This window comes from Salvia miltiorrhiza, chromosome 1 (assembly GCF_028751815.1).
Source record: "Salvia miltiorrhiza cultivar Shanhuang (shh) chromosome 1, IMPLAD_Smil_shh, whole genome shotgun sequence".
Lineage (NCBI taxonomy): Eukaryota > Viridiplantae > Streptophyta > Magnoliopsida > Lamiales > Lamiaceae > Salvia > Salvia miltiorrhiza.
Window position 1 is genome coordinate 70,054,793 of NC_080387.1, and position 19,308 is coordinate 70,074,100.

The following is a 19,308-nucleotide window of genomic DNA, read 5'->3' on the forward strand; positions in this document are numbered from 1 at the left end:
AGACCCTTTGGACCTAACGAAAATTATTGTAATTTTTTTATTTTTCAATTTTGTATTACTATAGTTTGGGCTCGATTACTAATTTAAATGTTAGTAATTTAAATCAATGCAATTTTAATTCAAGTAGTTATGTTATTTAAATTTTGGTCATTTAAATTAAATGAAAAGGCCAAAAATCAAAACTAATTATATAGAATTAGTAGGATAAGTGATCCCGAAATATGAATAAGCCAGATATTGACTCAATCAATGTGAATGCTCTTAGCCTCTTAATACACTCCATTATCAAAATTCAAGTTTGACCTTGATTACAGTATAAATTAGAGAATGAATGAAATAATGAAAATATTGAAAAATTATTAATACATCTGTCTACCAAGAGTGTGACATTATTCCACGTCCACAAAGAGTATATCCAAGGGCGAACCTACATGGGTCAGTGGGGCACTGAGCCCCACTATAATTTACAAAATAGTTAAGCGTATATATGTATTTAGAATTAATAGTTAAGCATGTATATGTATTTAGAGTTAGTATGATTTTCCAGTTAACATTATTGGTATAAAAATTTATTAATGAAATTATATAATATGGCAATGAAATTATATTTAAATTTGATTATTATTTCAGCTTTATATATTACTTCATTCGTCCACGAAAATATGTTTTAAGGAAATGTGACACAAATTTTAAGAAATTTTCAATTGTTTATTTAGTGAGTGAAAAAAGAGGTCTAGAAATTAAGAAAAGTAGAAATAGTTAATTAAGTAGAAATATGTCTATTTTTCTTTTCATGGAATCGAAGCTAACAACACACAAGCAAATTGAGCAAGTTGTGTTTCGGTTCCGTTAAGAATTAACGGCTTCTAAAACCCGCCCTAACCCCTTTTCTTCTTTCATCTCTTCACTTCGAAATTTCACAAGGCGCGCGCAGTATTTCAATTTCTAGGGTTTTCGAATTTCGATTATTCCGGCGTCGGAAATGGCGACAACCGCGCCTGCAACCACCGCCGCTCAGTCGTCCGACGCCGCAAAAACAGTCGACGCCTCACTGTGGTGGGAGCCTTTCAGTGCACTTCTCACCGAGCTGGAAAACGCCTCCGTGTCATCCGAAACCCCCCAAAATCTGGTAAGAAAAGTGAGAAATCACGTTGCATCTACTTGAACTTACTCCTAGTATAATTATTTTGAATGGTAATGCGGAATGTGTGGTTTTGCATTGTTGATTTTTGAGAATTTGTGTGATCGGCCGTGTTTTAGGACAGGAAGTTGAAGGACAATCACGCGTGGTTTTTGGAGACTGTTTCCCAATTCAAGTCATCCAATCAGAAATCGAGGGAAGCATTGGATTCACCACGTGTGAAAATTGGCACGCACGAGCTGAGTATACAGCCCAAATTGAAAGACGCCGCACTGAAGATTAGTAGTATCTTGGTAATGAATACATTCTTCGACAGTAGTTATGAATCATGAATCTTACGGCTTCCATGTGATTCCAAGTGGTGTTTGGATTAGTTGGCACATTGTTGAGACAATAATATGGACTTGTATACTTGTCAGTGTTTAGATGAGGTGCAATCATATATCATTGCCAAAAGATCGCTGGAGCGCCATAATGCAACAACCGATGATTTACATCCGGATACTATAAATTTGGTTAGTTGATACCATTTCATTTTGTTGATTGTGCAGCCCGCTTGACTATCTGCAACTGGTGAAGCATGTGATGAAAAACCGGAAGCATGCAATGCCATCTTTAGTTGCCCGTTCTCAATTTGTGAATGTCATGAAACATACAAAATTTATGCAGTTGTTCAGTGTCTTTTTGGTCTTTAGAGTAATGCATCTAGACATTTAGTTGGTACATGTGTTTATCAGTCTCTCTGTTCTGTTTTGATTTTACAATCTCAATCTCGTACTTATATATAATATATTTGATCTTTAAAGCATTGATCATGATAGCTATTCTTTTAATTATATATTTTCAATAGAGAACTTGAGGTTTTGAAAGGCAAATCATATTTATCAGTTATCTTATCTCGTAACTTTATCTTGAAAATTGAAATACCTGAAGAACTTATTTTCTGATATTTTACAAATATCTTCATGGGTTTTCCTTGTTATATGTTCACCTTCTGTTTATAAGGTCATGCTCGAGTACTACATTGAACGGCAATGCTTGTTGAAGTGCACAAGGCAGATCCTTATGCATGCCTGTGAGTATCTTTCTCTGGTTCCACAATATTTCGATGTCAGATATAATTCAAAGTATTGCATATTTCAGTAACTGATGCTATTTCAGCATGAGTAGAATTATTGCTTGGGTTTGGACTATGAATGTAGTCTATTGTATACTTACTTTCAAATTTTAAAAGTGATACATTAGCTCGATAATGTCGGGAGTGTTAAGCACAACTTAGCGAATCGGAAATACATAATATTTAAAAAAATTAATGAGGCTACAACTTATGTTAATGAGTGAAGATGACTTTTATACCATTCTTATCTCTAGGTTTTCATGAAGGAAAGGAATAGTTCCATAGCTGTTATCATGCATTTCTGAAACTCAGCTTGCTTAAATGCACTTCAAATTGTTAGGCTCGTTCTATACTCCATCCGCCCACAAAAATTACCACATTGTGGACGACACGGGTTTTAATAAAAAGGTTGCTAGTGTTGTGAATGGAGTATGGGTTCCACTTTAAATATAGAGAATAAAAGGTTAATGAGATGGTGAGTTGTGTGGACCCTACTACTATAAATGGATGTCGCAAATTTTTTGTGGACGAACTAAAAAAGAAATTCTGGCAAATTTTTCATGGATGGAGAAAGTATAATATAAAAGCTCTGGAAGAGATTCTGCTCCCATCTTCTTTCCACTAGGAATGGATGAGTGACAGAGATTGAGCACACTTTTGACAATAATGCACTAAACTGTAAACTTATTAACAGTGGCAGATAAGCAGACTCCATTTGGAGCTTGGTGGGTTCAAATTGCCGAACTCTCTGTTTGTATTGATTAAAGAAAGATCACAGCTATTCTTTATGGTGTCTTGCCTTCACACTTGATTTGAAATATTGTGCTGTTGTTTCAGTAGTTACCTTATCCTACTCCTAATGCAAACCCTTTTTGGTGTAGTATATTTTGAAACTGAGTTGGAAGGAGGATCTGTTGTACTGGAGGAGGCAAAACGGTTAATTTCTGGTGGACTCGAATGTAAATTACTTTCTACCTTTGAGGACCTTCTATCGTCTAAATACCCGGAGCAGATGGTGTGTTTGATTGTAATACTTTGTAATTCTCTAATTTGTTGTCTGCATTACATGGATATGCATTTGACAGTGTTTCTTGCAGGATTTTGATCTCTACACTTTATGGGCCGAGGAAACACTTATAGAGGACAACCTAATCCTTGACATTCTTTTCCTTGTTTATTACGAGTCATTTTGCTCTTGTGATGCTGAATGCTGGAAAAGATTATGTGCGCTATATGAGGTGAGCTTTTCTTCCCGTCGCTGTACATGGGATTGTTTTATCTACTGATTTATCTTGTTGTTCTTCATGTCATGCAGGGTATTGTGACTGGATCTTACAACTTCCAGAAGCTGGCAATATCACCAGATGCTATTCGTGCTATATATCATGCCAAAGTGCAGCTGGTGCTCATTCTCATCCAGTCTTTAAACCTGGAAAGTCTCCTTCAGATGATCCACGATAACATTCCTTTCAGGTTTTGTTACATTTCTTCCTACTTTTGTTTTCTTCCCCCCCCCCCCCCCCCCGCGGCTCGTTTTATTTTATTTTCTGTTTTGCATTCAAGTAGAGGTGGGGTCAAAAAGTTATCGGTTTCATAATCGTAAGAGTAATTTTCGATTATCTGAACCTTTGACTGGTGAGTGCAACTATGCATGCCTGTTATACCTGACAGCATAGATTAAAAGTAATGGCAAATGTATTTTGATGTATCTGACGGCTCTTATGTATTGGTAGGTTTTTCGTAATTGCAGCTCTTCTATATGGAGTTTGGTTCTATGTTCTTAGTTGTATGCTTACTGTCTTATTCAAATAACCCACGTGCTTGTAATTTCTTGCTCAGGCAGGGATCTATTTTATTTTCAGAGATTGAAGTTCAACAAATTGATTCAATGATCTCTAGCTTCAATGCTTTTGAGTCCAAAGAATTAGGCCCTCTGATCTTAGCATGGGCTTTGTTTCTTTGTCTCGTTTCTTCTCTGCCAGAAAAAGAGGAAAATAATCTGCTGTTGGTACATATTTTTGTTATTCAGAGCATGTCTTCTCATTATGATGCCTGTAATTTTGGGAACTATGTTTTCTTTTAAATTTGTTACTCTTATCAGGAGATAGATCACATTGGTTATGTTCGTCAAGCTATGGAGGCTTCATCTTTGGGATATTTTCTTGAAATTCTAGAAAGTGATACATTGAAATATTCAGATGTGAGTAATTTCCTTGGGTACCTTGCTACAATAATCAGTTGTTCCGGGCATGTGATTTCCCAGTGATTCCTTGTGTACCTCAATATATTCTGTATTATGCCTTATTTTTCTATCTACCTTCTTTCTAGGGTCCTCTAGCTGGTTACCGAAGTGTTTTAAGAACGTTTGTATCTGCGTTTATTGCATCTTATGAGATCAATGTCCAGGTATGTCCTAAATAGATGTGCATGTTATCCTCACTCTTCATTAGTTGCTTGGACATTCATATGTCTTCTATGTTGCAGTTTGAGGATGATAACCTGAAACTGATATTGGACATACTCTGCAAAATCTACCAAGGGGAGGTCTGTCTGCTATATGATTTTCTGATAATAAAATATCACATTCCAACCATAATATATTTAAGAAATTTAGTTTCTTGCAGGAGTTTCTATGTGATCAATTTTGGGATAGGGACAGTTTTATTGATGGTCCTGTTAGGTGTCTTCTTTACAACCTAGAGAGTGAATTTCCGTATAGAACTATTGAGCTTCTACGCTTGTTATCAGCTCTGAGTGAAGGTGCATGGCCGTCTGAATGCGTGTAAGTGGAACTTGCTGATGTTTTGTGGTGTACGTCATGTATTAGTAATTTGTACTTTATGACGGCATAGGATGATATATTTAAATTATTATTCATAAGCTATTATATTGAGTTCTTGGTTCCAAATTGATATTGAGGCCCGCTCTTTTGACCTCTCATATGGGTAATTTGAGAATGATAATAGAGATTAAAGGAATCCATAGTTGATTCTTCAAACCTGATTGGCAAACTTAAGAAATATGTCCTGACCACTTCAAATTGCACTGATCAATTCATTCTTCAAGTATGATGTGAGTACTTAATGGTAATAAAATTTTATTTAAGCTTTATTTAAAGGATACTCAAGCTGGACTTATTTCACATACTTTATCACGATTCAAGTATCAAATTTTTGTTGAATGATTTTTCTTGCTCAATTAAATGAACAATTTCAAATCTATTCTTATCTTTCTGGTTTTTTTGGTCCTAATAACAACATCTGCTTGCTTTAAGCTTAGAATGGCAACTCAAATTGGTCTGACATACAGATGTCACTTCTTCATTTTTCCTTATGTTTTGTTTTGATTTGTTCCTTTTCTTCCATACTCATTTTCAGTTTTTGTTTCACAAAGACAAGAAAGTTTCTCATGTTGACTGAAGAAAAAAAAACTCAGTTTTAGCTCATATGAGGATCAAATATATAGAGATATCTTGGAAATATTTTCTCATGAATTTCTTGTACTGTCTGAACCTAGAAGTTTATCTGCTGAAAATTTCAATACAATTTGGATCAAAGAAAAGGATATTTATCCAACGTAAATCCAGTAATTGCTGAGGTTTTTAGAGAACACTAATGTACCTTTCATTATTTGACTGCCACCTAACATTTATGAGCACCTTTACTAAACACAAGTTGTTAATGCCATCTAACATTTTTTGAGCAGATTCAATTTCCTTGATAAGTCCACTGGAGTTACAACACCTTTTGAGATAAGGAATGGGTCAGTAGTGGATGCTGTTTCAAAGATTGTTGAAACACATTCCCCCTTGTATGTTGCTGGCGTTGAAGGCTTGGTAGTTCCTGGAAAATCTAGGGGTCAAGTATTGAGAATGCTCGACGAGAATTGTGCTCTGGTCAGGTGGGAGGTAAATGTTCCATGTATAACATTGTAAATTTGAATAGTGTCATTGATGAATTCATTAACTTATTTTTATACTATGATGCTGGCCTTTGATTCTCTGTAGAATTATTCTGTGTCCTCTACTTCTTTATCGTCTGTGTTGTGAGTAGAAGTCTGTTTCACTTTTTGATCGGATATTGATCAACATTCCCTCAATCCATGTAACTCTTAATTTCCAACTTTGCCCAATCATCAGATTTAAATGTAGAACATATAGCTTTCTTATTCCCTTGCCGAGTTGAAGTGGGTGGCATTTTAGTTATACAGTTGGCACTAATAGGTTATTCTAGAAACTAATATAAAGAATAAAAAGGTTTCATACTAATGTTTCTTAATTTCCTTTTCATTAGAATTCAATTAAGAATGGGAGGAAGAACACTTTTATGCTCTGTAACTGTTTTTGTGTTTGTGTGTGCGTGCGTGTGTGTTTACTTGAGAAAGTTTTAATTATGTTACAGTCTTAGTTATTGCTCTAATCTAGTTGAGCTATTGGTCTCATTAGTAACTGGGCGTATGTGCCTAGAAATTAATTTCTTCAATTTTTAACGCTGAAGAATGACAGGTTTCTTAGGGAGGGTGGGTTATGTAAAGTTGAGGTTCTTTCACCCCTTTCCTTGTAGATTATAATTACTAGTACTTAAACTAGTCTGTTTCTGTTCTGTTTGTGCTGTCATTCTAGCATTATTTAAATATGAGGTTAGCACATTTTTGGTTTGTCTTGTCATCCCACTTGTGCGTTGCACCATCATGCATGGAGAAGAATATCACGTCCTGAACTAATTTCTTCTCTGTTTTTCTCCAAAGCTTGGTGCATCAGTGCATGGGTAATTCTTTTGTGAATAATATGTATCCTATGGTCTTGTTTTTGCTAGCTGCTACCTCCAAAGAATCTTCTTTGTTAGAAGGTATTTTGAATGTGGACCGTAATGCTTTTTGTTACTTGATCTGTTACTTGTTTGCTTAGTTCTCTCTCCATATGTGTCTCTATCTTTGTCTGTCTATCTTTTCCTTCTGTTTCTAGCTTATATCTCCTCGATGCTTGTCTTCACTGCAGCATACAGAATCTGGAGTTCTTGTTTTGCTTTTGCGGTTGGCCAAAGAGTTTTATATGCAAACCCCGGAGGAAGTCATTGTTATTCTTGACTTGCTCAGTCGATTGGCGAGTTTTAACATGGTATTCTAACTTTAAGTTTATTCTTCTTGTAAGCTTAATTTATTGCTGATGGCTCTACATATTAAATTTGCACATTCTCTAATTACACATACTGGGCCGGAATCTTTTGATTGGATGCTCCCTCGTGTTCATCTTTTTAACTTTGCTTGCTTTTTTCTGACATCCTGTCATTAGTATGACTGTATGATGCTTAACTTTGCCTTTGTATTTATTGATCTGTAGGAGGTAGTGTATGGAAGAATAATCTATAAAGCTAATATAGATATTGTATTTTACTCTTTGTATTCGACACTTTCACCTCATCTGCTCATCATGCTTTTGTCTAATTGTAACAAGGCCAATTCCGATCAACTTCTTTTGTGCTGAGAGTCACAGATTATTATGACTAGTATGACCATATCTGTGTGTATGTCAAAGTTTCTTATAGAAGGGCAAAATGTCTTAGAACTAGTTAACTTCTAACTCCTAACACCTGCCTAAATCCCCAGTCTGCTCATTAATTCTTAAGTGAGTATCTGGATTCTGGATGGAGAAAAATCTATGCAACAGGGTTTGATTATTTTGTCTTTAAGTTGATAATTCATAATTCCAAACAGTTAAAGTATGTATAACTTGTGTGATGGATTGAGGTAATTATTTTGCTTGGAATATCGTGTTGAAATCAGAAAACTGTTTCGAAGTATTACTTGCAACTATAGAGTATTTGATGCTATGGATGCTTATTTGTATGATATTAGGCTGTCTGTTGTACTCTCATGAAATCTTGGAATTGCTCCTATGATGGAGACTATATTATGGGGAATGAGCAGAGATACTTGCGGTATGACTCTTTGAGTTTCATGTTTTCATTTGATTGGATTCTCATTCACTTGGGTATTTCTAATCTACAATTGAGTTAACTGTACCTGGCTCTTGTTACAGTATTGACATCGTCGAGATTGTTTGTGCTGTGGTGAAAAGCCTTCCCCCTAGCATGATTGGTGCCATAATGATGTCCATGGGGGTAAACATATTGACGAAAATGCTGAAATGGTAATCAATATATACTTTATCTTGATTTTTTCAAATCTTATTTATTCCCGCTCCCACTTCCTTAGTGGCAATTAACATTTGAATGAAGATGATAACGACCACAAGTTTTGATTAGTGTAGTACCATACAGGGAATTGTTCTCTTATATATTTGGTGTGGGCCGTGTAGCTAATTAGGTGTCTTGTGATGGATATGATTTGAGAATTTTGTAAGTTTGAATTTGAAACTGTTTTCGGTTGTTTTGTATGATTTACTTCATATTGGTTTGCTTTTTCACGATATGCACGATTTAGTTCTTACATTCTCCTTTCCAATCTTTGTTTTGCAGCAAGCCATCTCACGTAGCTACAATGGTCATGAAAGGCAACATCTTTGACGTTGCCTTGAGGACGAACCCCTTTGATGTTGGATCCAACAATTTATCCAGGTCAATTTTTCAGACATTCTGTAACTTAAGTAGATTGAAGTACTCCATTTGTGAGATCTACTTGATTGATTGACTTGATTAGGTTGAATGGAGTCCAGAAACTGATACTGAGTGACTGTTTTGTCTGACATAAACAACGGGCAACTTCAAGTTTTCTTTTGTTTTCACATTGTTGTTTCCATGTTTCATCTCAGTGGATCGTGGTTGCTCTCTGGAAGACTTGCCAAAATGCTTTTGATAGATTGTGAACAGAGTGACTGCTCAATGACTCTGTCAGGCATGTTATTTGGTTTCCTAGTTACTTTTTATCCAGACTTTTTTTTTTTGATATAACTTTTTATCCAGACTTATGTGTTGATCTGATGGTGCTGATCCCTTTAATATATTCCAAATGATTTTGTTGTTATAACAATTAACAAATAATTTGTGCATGGCATGTGAGCTTTATTGATTGCATGAAAGTTTTATTATTTTGGTTGTCTGCCATCATTACGCTCAGAATTGCAAACTTTTTTCTTTGACTTCTCGATTTTTCATCCTCACATTGAACCAAAATACTCAACTCTATTCTTCCGGGTCTTACTTCTGCTACAGCTTTACTCTCCTGGGATATGTAGCTTCTGTGACTTAGCAAGGAATAGATTAGTATTTAATGGTGCTATTATAAAACATGACAGTTATGATCTGTAAAATCAACTTTCCTGGGAGATTAGAATTTTCAAATTAAGGTGATCTAAAGCTGCCTACCTACCACCCAAATTTTTTTTTTGAACTTCCATCTGCAATGGACATACTAGAAACAGATCATGGACTTTTCATTATCTCTTTTGCCTCTCCTTTTGTCCTCTCTGGACTGCTATGAGATTTTAGATATTCCGTTAGTTTTGTTTAGGCAAATCTTGTTTTCCTCGTAAATTGGTTTATTGAACTCCCTCCTTGCCTTCGATATTCTGAAAATTAACTCTTGCAAGTTATTGTGCAGTGCTTGACTTCACAATGAATCTCCTGGAGACAGGATTAAAAACTGATACCATCCTTGCACTCATCGTTTTCTCACTACAGTATGTTCTTATTAATCATGAGTTCTGGAAATATAAGGTGAAACCTGCTCGGTGGAAGGTGACACAGAAGGTATAAAATATAGACTTCAAAGAATCACAGACCATGTATCTTTCTTGTAAAAATGAGTATCAAGACATGAAAGAAGATGTTTCTTTTACTATTAGCAAGTATACTCATTTAGTTCTAATATCTTTCAGTAGTGATGAATATGCACTGTCTGACTAGTCTGAGTTCCTTGTTTATAGGTGCTTGAAGTCATGAAGAAATGTATATTGTCGATCTCATGCTGTCCCAAGCTGGGGGAAGTAGTTCGTGATATTATGTTTTCTGATTCTTCTATACACTCTGCAGTTTTTCGAATTGTTTGTACGACTACACCAACCTTAGAGGTTCATGATGCTGTTCTTATTCCTTGTATATCTTTACTTTATCTTTTATTTTATGTTTAACGTTTGTTCTTCGTTCTACCCTTCATTTCTTATATGCCAGAAACTTCATGTATCCCGTTTGTTTGACATACTGGATATTGAGGGGTTGGAGCTTGCAATATCCTCTGGGTTGGATGTCCTGATCAGCATGATATCCTCTTTCTCAAAGGTGTGCACTTTTCCTAAGTTTACTTTTGTGTCCTTATACTTATGGAGTTTCTTTGTTATTTCTGAACATGCTCCCCCCTTACCTGGTACAAAACAAAACCTTATCTTTTGTGTTGCTATCTAAATGGTGAAATGAATCACATCTTTCTGTTGAACTCAGGTAGATGGGTTGTGGATGAGTTGCTTTATGTGATTTTGTTTAATTGGTTTCATAAAATGGCTGTAGATTTTGGTTTAGCATTTAGTGTTTCTACTCTTTCTGCCTCTTCACTAATTGTGTTCGATGATATGTTTATGGTTTCTGTTGTTGACTAAAACTTAAAACTGTTTTATGCCAGAATCCACAGAGTAGTCCTGTTTTTCATGAAGCAATTCTATCAACGACGACCAAGCCAGTACCTGTGATCACTGCTGCCATATCATTTATATCATACTTCCGTAATGCTGTACGATCTATTTTCCTCAATAATCACGTTCTTGATTCTTTACTTTTGTTAGAAAGTTCTGACAGTCTTTATTTTTGTGTATGGAAGAAGTCTCATGCATTTTTATCTGTCCTCCATAGAATGATTTTTGCTTGAGTTCCATGTTACAGTCAATTTAGATTTCAGAACTTCCCTTGTATGTCATCTTGAGACATTGATCCAGTAAAAGTTCCATAACTGAGATGCATAAGAAAACTGACCTCATTCATAGTGACATATAGGTTGCACAGTATTTTTTTTCTTAGCTTAATTAGATTTATGGCCTCAGTGATTATTCGTGACCTATCTATCTTTCCGTTGTTCCTTATATCTTATATTTTGCTGGTTCATTTAGAATATACAAATAGGTGGTGCAAGATTGCTCTCTGCTTTATTCATGGCAGATTTCTCACAGTCCTATACCTACAGCAATATGAATCTTGGGTTGGATGATAAGCAGGTTGGCAGCTTAATCTGTCGTGTAACAATTTTTTTAGTTGTGTGAAATGCTCATTTTTAATATGGGAAATAACCCTTTTGTAGATTGCCCATTTCAGAAAATCTGTAAGCAGCATTCTGTCTCAGCAGTCACCTTGGAATGAGGATCTCATTATTGCTACTTTGAGGTTCCTAACTTCTGCTGCAAGCAATCAGGTTGCTTTTCCTTACTTTGAGGTTCCTAACTTCTATATGATACCAACAAGTTTTGCATTTTTCTCTTCCATTATATTCCACGCCAAAGGATTCTAAAATTTTATGGATTATCATTTTCTTCATGTTTAATGCATATGCCATGGCCAGCTTTTTGAAGTTGATAGTGACTGATCATTCATTGACTATTATCATCAACCATCGCTTATATAGGCAATAAAATTAATGTTTTCTCTTGTTCTTCTCAGAAATATGCCTGGTCCTCGATTTTTCTGCTGAACCACTGATTGCAGTTTTCTTTAATCATAACAACGATGAAAAGATCTGAGCTGTAGGACTTTGGATTACTCGGTAGTAAATGCTTAAAATCTTAAGTGTTTTTAAAAAGTTTATGGCACTCTCCCTATGCTGGAGCTACATGTAACCCTGTGCCTTGTTCTGCTAGCTATGTGATAGGGCATATGCCGATATAACTGAGAATCAATCTATGGGGCTGTATTTTTTATTTATGGATCTTTTCACCCACTGCTTATCTTCCCAACAATATGAATGAAGTTATTCATACTCTACGTTTCTTTTTGCTGGCTGACTTTAGATATAGGATTCGGATATCTCAGTAGCCTAGATCCTTTCATTCAATTTTCTAATTTGATCATTTTGCTCGTTTTTCTATGTTAATGGTATGCTCAAATACAGCCTGCTTTTCTTGCTGCTGTCATCACATCGAAGAAGTACTCAAATACTGAAGTGCATAATGCCCCTGAACATCAGACAAAGAAAACTGAGAATGAATCATTAGATTCCTTGGAAGAAAGTCCTTTATATGCGATTCTGCAATACCTAAAAGATTCTGAAGACTTATTACATAGGTATGCTTTCCTTTGAATTAATCATTTTGTTCGCTGGATTAAAAAGAAAAAAAATTGGACACAGTGTGGTTTATCCATTTTATTTTTTCTCAGGAAACCGAATGTTTTGTTATGTTCCTTGAACTTCCTAAGGGCACTTTGGCAAGGTGCACCTCAGTTCTCAAAGACCTTGGAGCAGTTAAAAGTTACAGACAAGTTCTGGAAACATTTGACCAGTTCTCTTGTGCTCATATCTCGTCGAGACAATTTATCTGAAAAGTTAACTGAAATGAATTTCCAAAACATGGCCTACGAATGTCAGATCCTGTCCAATGTATTGGATATACTAGGTTATGAGATTTTCGTGCAAAAGAAGTTGATGCATGCTACGTCACTTGCTAACAGAATATCTTCATTACCTCCCAATGGGGCAGAAAGAACAGAGAATTTCATAAAAAATGGAAGTCCAAAGGAGACTATTTCAACCTGGTGTAAGAATTCAGTTTTAAGTGACTTGATCAAGGTCTGTGTTTCCTCGGAATATGATGAAAGTAGTCATACACGCGCCAAGGTGCATATTCATGCTATCTGCTCTTCTGTAACTACAACTTCTCCTGCTCTAACTTACATAAAATCATGTTTAATTTTGTTATTCACTTTGCCATTCAAATTGTTGCTTTTGGTGAATATTATAGGTTGCTGCTGCTTCATTTGTTGTTCATGTGATGGTTAAATTAAGAAGTGGTGACTCAGGTAGTTTGTCTGTCTCATTAGTCGAAAGGGTGGTAGCATTGTCAGAAAAGGTATGTAATTGTTTCATTTATGGTTTGAGTCGCTGAAGCTCTAAGTCATTTCATGCAAGAAAAATCATGAACACAACAAAACCTGAAGGCATCAAACTTGACTATTTCATCAATTTTTATCTCATGTTAATTCCTATGCTGCCCCACAGTTAAACCTTACCACATTTTCTGCAAATGACTGTCCACCAACATATTGGCTTTATCATTCCATCTGTTGATAAATTCTATGATCTGGAGGTGTGAAATTTGTACAATCTTTTTGGTGGTCTCTTCTACAGTTGTGCAAGTTACCAGTGTTTTCAGAATTGTGGACTCAGTATACCGAGCGTGGTTACAGGTTGGTGCTACTTTTTTCTTCTGATGCTTAGATGCTTTTTCTTTATTATTATTATTATTATTGTTATTTGATTTTTGTTATTTTAGTGGAGGACAAGAGCTGGAGAATTTGATTTTAAGTGATCTGTTTTACCACATCCAAGGAGAGCTTAACGGCCGTCAGATTGACAACAGACCGTTTAAAGAGTTATTGCGGTTTCTGATAGATTCAAGATTTTTGGATGCCTATAAATATGAAAAGGATGATGATCTTCCAGCCAACATCAAGAGTGTCTACCTGTATGACACTGTTCGCCTCAGAACAGACCTTGGATTTGAAATGTGGGATCTGCTCACCTGGAAAGAGGCCAAGGACGTTGTGGAGACGATGCTCCTTTCTTTGCAAGATGCAAATTCAAGAATGTTGCACTCAACTTCTAAGCATTCAGCTTTACGAGGGCTTGTTACTCTATTATACATGCGTGAGGACAATGTGAGTTTCAGATTTCTTGACATCAGAATTCTAAGAGTCTTACCGAGACTAAATAGCTATGTGTGTTAATTTAATTTCTGAAAATCGATTGCCATAGTTACTGTTTTTCAATGTCTTAATTTATAACTCCTTCCAATTTCTGTACTATTCCGAGTCTGTGATCTCTGCTACTTATAATGTTCTTACTTTCTTTGGATTGTGTTTGGTTTACTTTTTAGCCCTTTCTTAGAATACACAAAAATGTGTCGGTGATGAAGTTGAGATTTTACCAATTTGTGCAGGATGAAGATTCGACAGGGCTCAAGATTTCTGAGCAAGTAGTTTCTTCATGCATTGACCACATATGTCAGTCTATCCATGCCTCACTAGCATCTTTCACTCCTGTCTCTGATGCCAGTGAAGATGTTGCGCTTGATATCCTTACAGCTCAAGCAGAGCTACTTCTACTTCTACTCAGATCAGTAGATACTAAACTTTCTCAGCCTGATCGTGTTCTTATCTTAAAGGCCTCAAGCTATGGTCTCAAAGTGTTGAGCGGCTGTAGGCCGACTCTTGCTGCTGAAACAGCTACTAGGTATTTGCTTATGCTGATCCTTGTTTCAGTCAAGCTGACTTGCAAGGATTCGGGTCTAGGCGATTCACTTGGAAGCGAATCAATTGAAGTTTCGGCTGAGGTGTCCTATTCGAGTTTGGGGTTATTACCTGTTCTCTGCAGCAGCATTCAGCACCCTGATAATTGTACCCTATCCTTGGCTGCTATTGACTTTATATTGAAAGGTTTCTCAACCCCTGCTACATGGTTCCCCATCATACAGAAGCATTTCCCGTTGCCACATATTGTTCAGAAGCTCCAAGATGCAGCTGCCTCCAAAATGGTTCCAGTCATATTAAAGTTTCTTTTGAATTTTGCACGTGTGCGACAGGGCGCTGAGATGCTTCTAAATGCTGGTATCCTAGCATCTCTAAGAATGTTGTTGTCCGACTTTCCAGAAGGTGGTCCTTTCTCTATAATCCAAAGCGAGAGTGAGAGAATCTTTGCCAATGTATCTGACAAAACCGAGAAGTCGCAACCCATCTGGGGACTGAGCTTGGCCTTACTTGCAGCAATTATCCAGTCTTTGGGTGATAATTCTGCGAGTGTTGTAGATTATGTGATGGCATGCATATTAGTAGAGAATGCTCCTTCAGTTTTCTATTACCTAAGTGCACCCGATCTTCCAACTACTGGTCATGAAAATAAAAGAGCTCGTGCATTGAAATCAAACACTTCCTTAGGTGACCTTAAAGAAACACAAAATACTTTGGCTCTAATCTGTGTCTTGGCAGGCCACTCAAATTCATGGAAAAAATTGCTGCAAAATATGGAGTCCCAGTTACGGGAAAAAGGCATCCATTTGTTAGCCTTCATTAGTCGAGCCACTCAGCACCCTGGAGAATCACCTCGGAGGGATGTTCCTTTATCGTGCCATCCTGTTCTCAAAGAAGATTTTGAGTTGTACAAGAAGCCTTCATTTGTAAACAGTAAAAAGGGTTGGTTTGCACTATCTGCTCTTGGTTGCAAGTCAAATCTCAAGTTGGCGGACTTGTCCTCTAAATCAACTGCTCTGGTCTTGAGAGATCAGTCGAATGGCAATACGGATTTATCTCCTCAGACGCATTTATCAGACTTAATTGCAATCGAGATATACAAGACTGCATTCCTGCTCTTGAAGTTTTTATGCACACAAGCTGAAGCAGCTGCCAGAAAGGCGGAGGAGGTTGGTTTTGTTGACATTGCAGATTTCCCCGAGCTCCCAATGCCCGATATTTTACATGGCTTGCAGGTACGTCTCATTTACATTCTGCATTTTCATGTTTTTGTTTTCATCTAAGGTTTAGAGCATGTCGGTATTTGTTAATTGATGTGGAATCTATCATCTCTCGCCAATCTTTGAATTTCATGTAACATGTGTTCGACTTTTGGGAAATAGGATCAAGGGATTGCCATCGTCACAGAACTGTGCGAAGCGAACAAGAAGAAACAGGTAGCGCCGGAAATACAGGAAGTCTGCCTGTTGCTGCTACAATTAACAGTAATGGCATTGTACTTGGAGTATTCTGTCATACAAATTTGTGGCATTAGGCCTGTATTAGGCCATGTCGAGACATTCTCCAAGGAACTACGCCTTCTTATTAGAGGTAATGATTCTGATTTCAAATTCAACCATTTTCCTAAATGTGGTCTGTTATTAACTATGCCTATTTGTTTCCATATGCAGCGACGGAGGGCCATGTGTTCTTGGAAGAGCCACTGACAGTTTTGAAACAAATTGTAGCATTTGTGTATCCTGAGTTAGTACACCAAGACGCCTTATTTTGAGATAGATGTATATTCACCAATTATATCTTGATGTTTATTGTAGAATTCTAACTTTGAGGCCCTTATCTGTTGTCTTGAAATGAAGTTAGTTAAGTCGAGCTCGAATCCTAGCTTCACTCGAGCTCAACAAGACTCGGCTTGAACGCTCCGTGAATATGTTCAAGCCCGAGTCTATTAGAGTTGGTTGAGTCGAGCTCAAGCTTAGTTTACTTGAGCACACATTGAGCTCTAGAGCTTATCGAGTTATTGTAAATCTAATATTTAGAATATCTTTTAATTACTCCATGATGGAATCGTATGTTTGTTAAAGAATAGTAGTATCATTTTCTTGAATGATTAAACTGAACTTTTGTGAAATTCTCTAATATCGCCGCACCACCGCCTCATTCCTGCCGTTGGCCTTTTGTGACATTGTGGCCTCTCTTAAAAATAAAAATCAGTGATTTCATTGCTAAATGAAAAAAAGAAAGTGATTTCATATATCTTAAACTTATATAATATTTTAATATGATATTCCTTTCATAAAAGTTGAATGATTGGAGCAGCGCCACCTACTATTCATCACTGGATACCGGGAATGCGTGTCCTCAAATCAAAAGTAAAGCCCAAAAAGAAAGTTGATTCTCGAATTGTGGCAATTGCACGCTATATCTTTAAAGGAAAAGTTTATGCAATGAGATAAAAAGTAATTTAAATAACCCAAAAGAAAGAGCGTCATTGTTATTATCATTATTATTAAAAAAAAAATTGGGGATAAAGTGGGTAAATTTCACTCAAATTCAATGCACACAACTGAAATTTGTCTACGGAGAGGTTCTTAGAAAAAATAGTTTGCGTATCACACCTAGAATGTGAATTGCATTTGAAAAATTACATACTATAAGAAATTTGATCTTAAATTAGTAGCAAAATTCGAATTTGAGATTTTTTTTTTTAAGAATCGCTAATCATTCGTAATAGAACAAAATGTCTTTATCTTGTGAACCTAGTAGGAGGTCGAAATTGATTCACTAAAGTAGGACAATTCATTTTTCTTAAAAGTTACATTCGTGATAGATTTGCGTTATTGTTTTCTGATTGATTCATATACTTAAGACTCTAGAGGGAGTGTAAAAGTTGGGGAGCGAACATTAAGGTAGAATCTCAGTGTCACACATATTAAAATGAGTACCACAAAAATGATAATACTGCTAATAAAATATTTTTAAAATGTAGACATGTATACGTATATCTCATACTCAATTCTAGCATACGAGATTTGGACTATTCTAGCAAAGACCTATTTTCACTCATAGGTATTGTTTTGAACCAACAACGAGTTTTTTATGGATTGCGTTGAGGATGATTCATACTAATATGCTAATTCTCATATAATTTTTGCCCAAAATATTATTTTAAAATTCTATTGTCATATTGAAATCTTATGTAAAATCGTAAACGGCAAAACTTCTCACATTTGGAAATATTATGGCAATTTAAAGCAATATTCTGACTCTTAGAAATTAGAATTATTATGCTAATTCAAAGCAACAAATTCCACAGCGGAAGCTTCACACTTTCATTTTTCTTTAGATTTCCTTAGTCAAAATTATCTTATTCCCAAATACCCAACTTTTGCCCTTTTAGATAACACATAAAAATTTAAATCAATTCAACTCTAAAATTAAAAGGAAATAAAATGATTCTGGTTCTGGAATAGGTCTGTAATTACCCTTTTGCAAAAAAAAGAAAAGAATAAAAGAAGCGCGGCAGATATTTTTCGCATATGCTCACGTGATCCCACATCCCAATCAACAAAACCCTAAACTTAACCACGGTAAAAAAGTAACTAAACCCACCCACAACTACTCCTCTCAGGATCTCGCCACGTGTCGAGATTCAACGGCCTCGATCTCTTCCTCCGTGGATAACCCCCTTCAAGTTGCCCTATATAAACATATCCCCTACTCGCTCAAAACCCTAAGCACAACCGAAAACCTTCTTTCACTGATCTAGCTAATTTCGCAACAGCAAAAAAATCAAATGGCAAACCCTAAGGTTTTCTTCGACATGACCGTCGGCGGCCAGCCGGCCGGCCGGATCACGATGGAGCTCTACGCCGACGTCGTGCCGAAGACGGCCGAGAACTTCCGCGCTCTTTGCACCGGCGAGAAAGGCGTCGGCCGCGGCGGAAAGCCCCTCCACTACAAGGGATCGTCGTTCCACCGTGTGATCCCCAACTTCATGTGCCAGGGAGGTGACTTCACCGCCGGAAACGGTACCGGTGGCGAGTCGATCTACGGCGCCAAGTTTGCCGACGAGAACTTCGTGAAGAAGCACACCGGTCCCGGCGTGCTCTCCATGGCCAACGCCGGTCCTGGAACCAACGGATCGCAGTTCTTCATCTGCACGGCGAAGACCGAGTGGCTCGACGGGAAGCACGTCGTGTTCGGCCAGGTCGTTGACGGTTACGACGTCGTCAAGGCGATCGAGAAGGTCGGATCCGGCAGCGGAAGGACCTCAAAGCCGGTGGTGGTCGCTGATTGCGGTCAACTCTCTTAGATCCATCTCGTGATGATCTGTTGTCATATAGATCTGATGGTGATCTATCGTTTTTCATTTCCGCTGCTTTCTATTTCTGAATCATCTTTAGTTCGGTGCTTGTGTTTGGGATTGTGAGAGGTTGTTCTGAGTGAGATTAACCTCTTTTTTTAACTATGGTTTTAGATCTGAACTTCCTTTCTCAATAAGATTCGATTTCCATTTCAAATTCCAGTCTCTGATCATTTTCTTAGGTGCTTTTTCTGCTTGATTTGTTACTGCTATAACATCTGCTGAATCTTTGAAGTTTTTTAGATGTATGTGATTTAATTCTTATGTTTCTATATTTTCTATTATTGTTTTA

At 36.7% G+C, this 19,308-nt stretch overlaps 2 protein-coding genes across 3 annotated transcripts; both read left to right on the forward strand.

The window, feature by feature from the left end:
* Positions 1-800: 800 nt before the first annotated feature.
* Positions 801-16,781, forward strand: LOC131005591 (uncharacterized). 2 transcript variants are annotated; one of them, XM_057932600.1, is made up of 32 exons: positions 801-1,129; positions 1,261-1,434; positions 1,561-1,656; positions 2,147-2,216; positions 3,140-3,273; positions 3,356-3,496; positions 3,574-3,731; positions 4,098-4,266; positions 4,360-4,458; positions 4,587-4,664; positions 4,743-4,802; positions 4,883-5,040; positions 5,964-6,165; positions 7,255-7,374; positions 8,112-8,194; positions 8,296-8,406; positions 8,735-8,833; positions 9,028-9,110; positions 9,816-9,964; positions 10,141-10,284; positions 10,385-10,492; positions 10,830-10,937; positions 11,311-11,415; positions 11,499-11,609; positions 12,303-12,475; positions 12,569-13,025; positions 13,150-13,257; positions 13,536-13,594; positions 13,681-14,065; positions 14,347-15,888; positions 16,036-16,243; positions 16,324-16,781. In XM_057932600.1, the coding sequence occupies exons 1-32, from the start codon at positions 983-985 to the stop codon at positions 16,422-16,424; spliced, it is 5,940 nt and encodes a 1,979-aa protein (XP_057788583.1). In that variant the 5' UTR covers positions 801-982; the 3' UTR covers positions 16,425-16,781. The 2 variants fall into 2 exon arrangements, with proteins under 2 accessions (XP_057788583.1, XP_057788584.1); XM_057932601.1 differs by lacking the exons at positions 801-1,129; positions 1,261-1,434; positions 1,561-1,656; ... (1 more) ...; positions 3,140-3,273; positions 3,356-3,496 and having other exon boundaries at positions 3,622-3,731; positions 4,102-4,266.
* A 1,592-nt stretch (positions 16,782-18,373) lies between these two features.
* LOC131005593 (peptidyl-prolyl cis-trans isomerase 1-like) lies at positions 18,374-19,173 on the forward strand. Its single transcript, XM_057932603.1, is given in 2 exon segments — positions 18,374-18,962; positions 18,965-19,173. Coding segments are annotated over 2 exon segments (597 nt in total). The 5' UTR covers positions 18,374-18,446; the 3' UTR covers positions 19,046-19,173.
* Positions 19,174-19,308: the final 135 nt, after the last annotated feature.

Excerpts from the sequence above, each read along its gene's own strand:
- LOC131005591 (XM_057932600.1), top strand. The coding sequence starts at position 983 with ATGGCGACAACCGCGCCTGCAACCACCGCCGCTCAGTCGTCCGACGCC. Across the intron at positions 4,665-4,742 it reads CTTATGAGATCAATGTCCAG|TTTGAGGATGATAACCTGAA; the intron begins GTATGTCCTAAA and ends TCTATGTTGCAG. Across the intron at positions 9,111-9,815 it reads CTGCTCAATGACTCTGTCAG|TGCTTGACTTCACAATGAAT; the intron begins GCATGTTATTTG and ends GTTATTGTGCAG.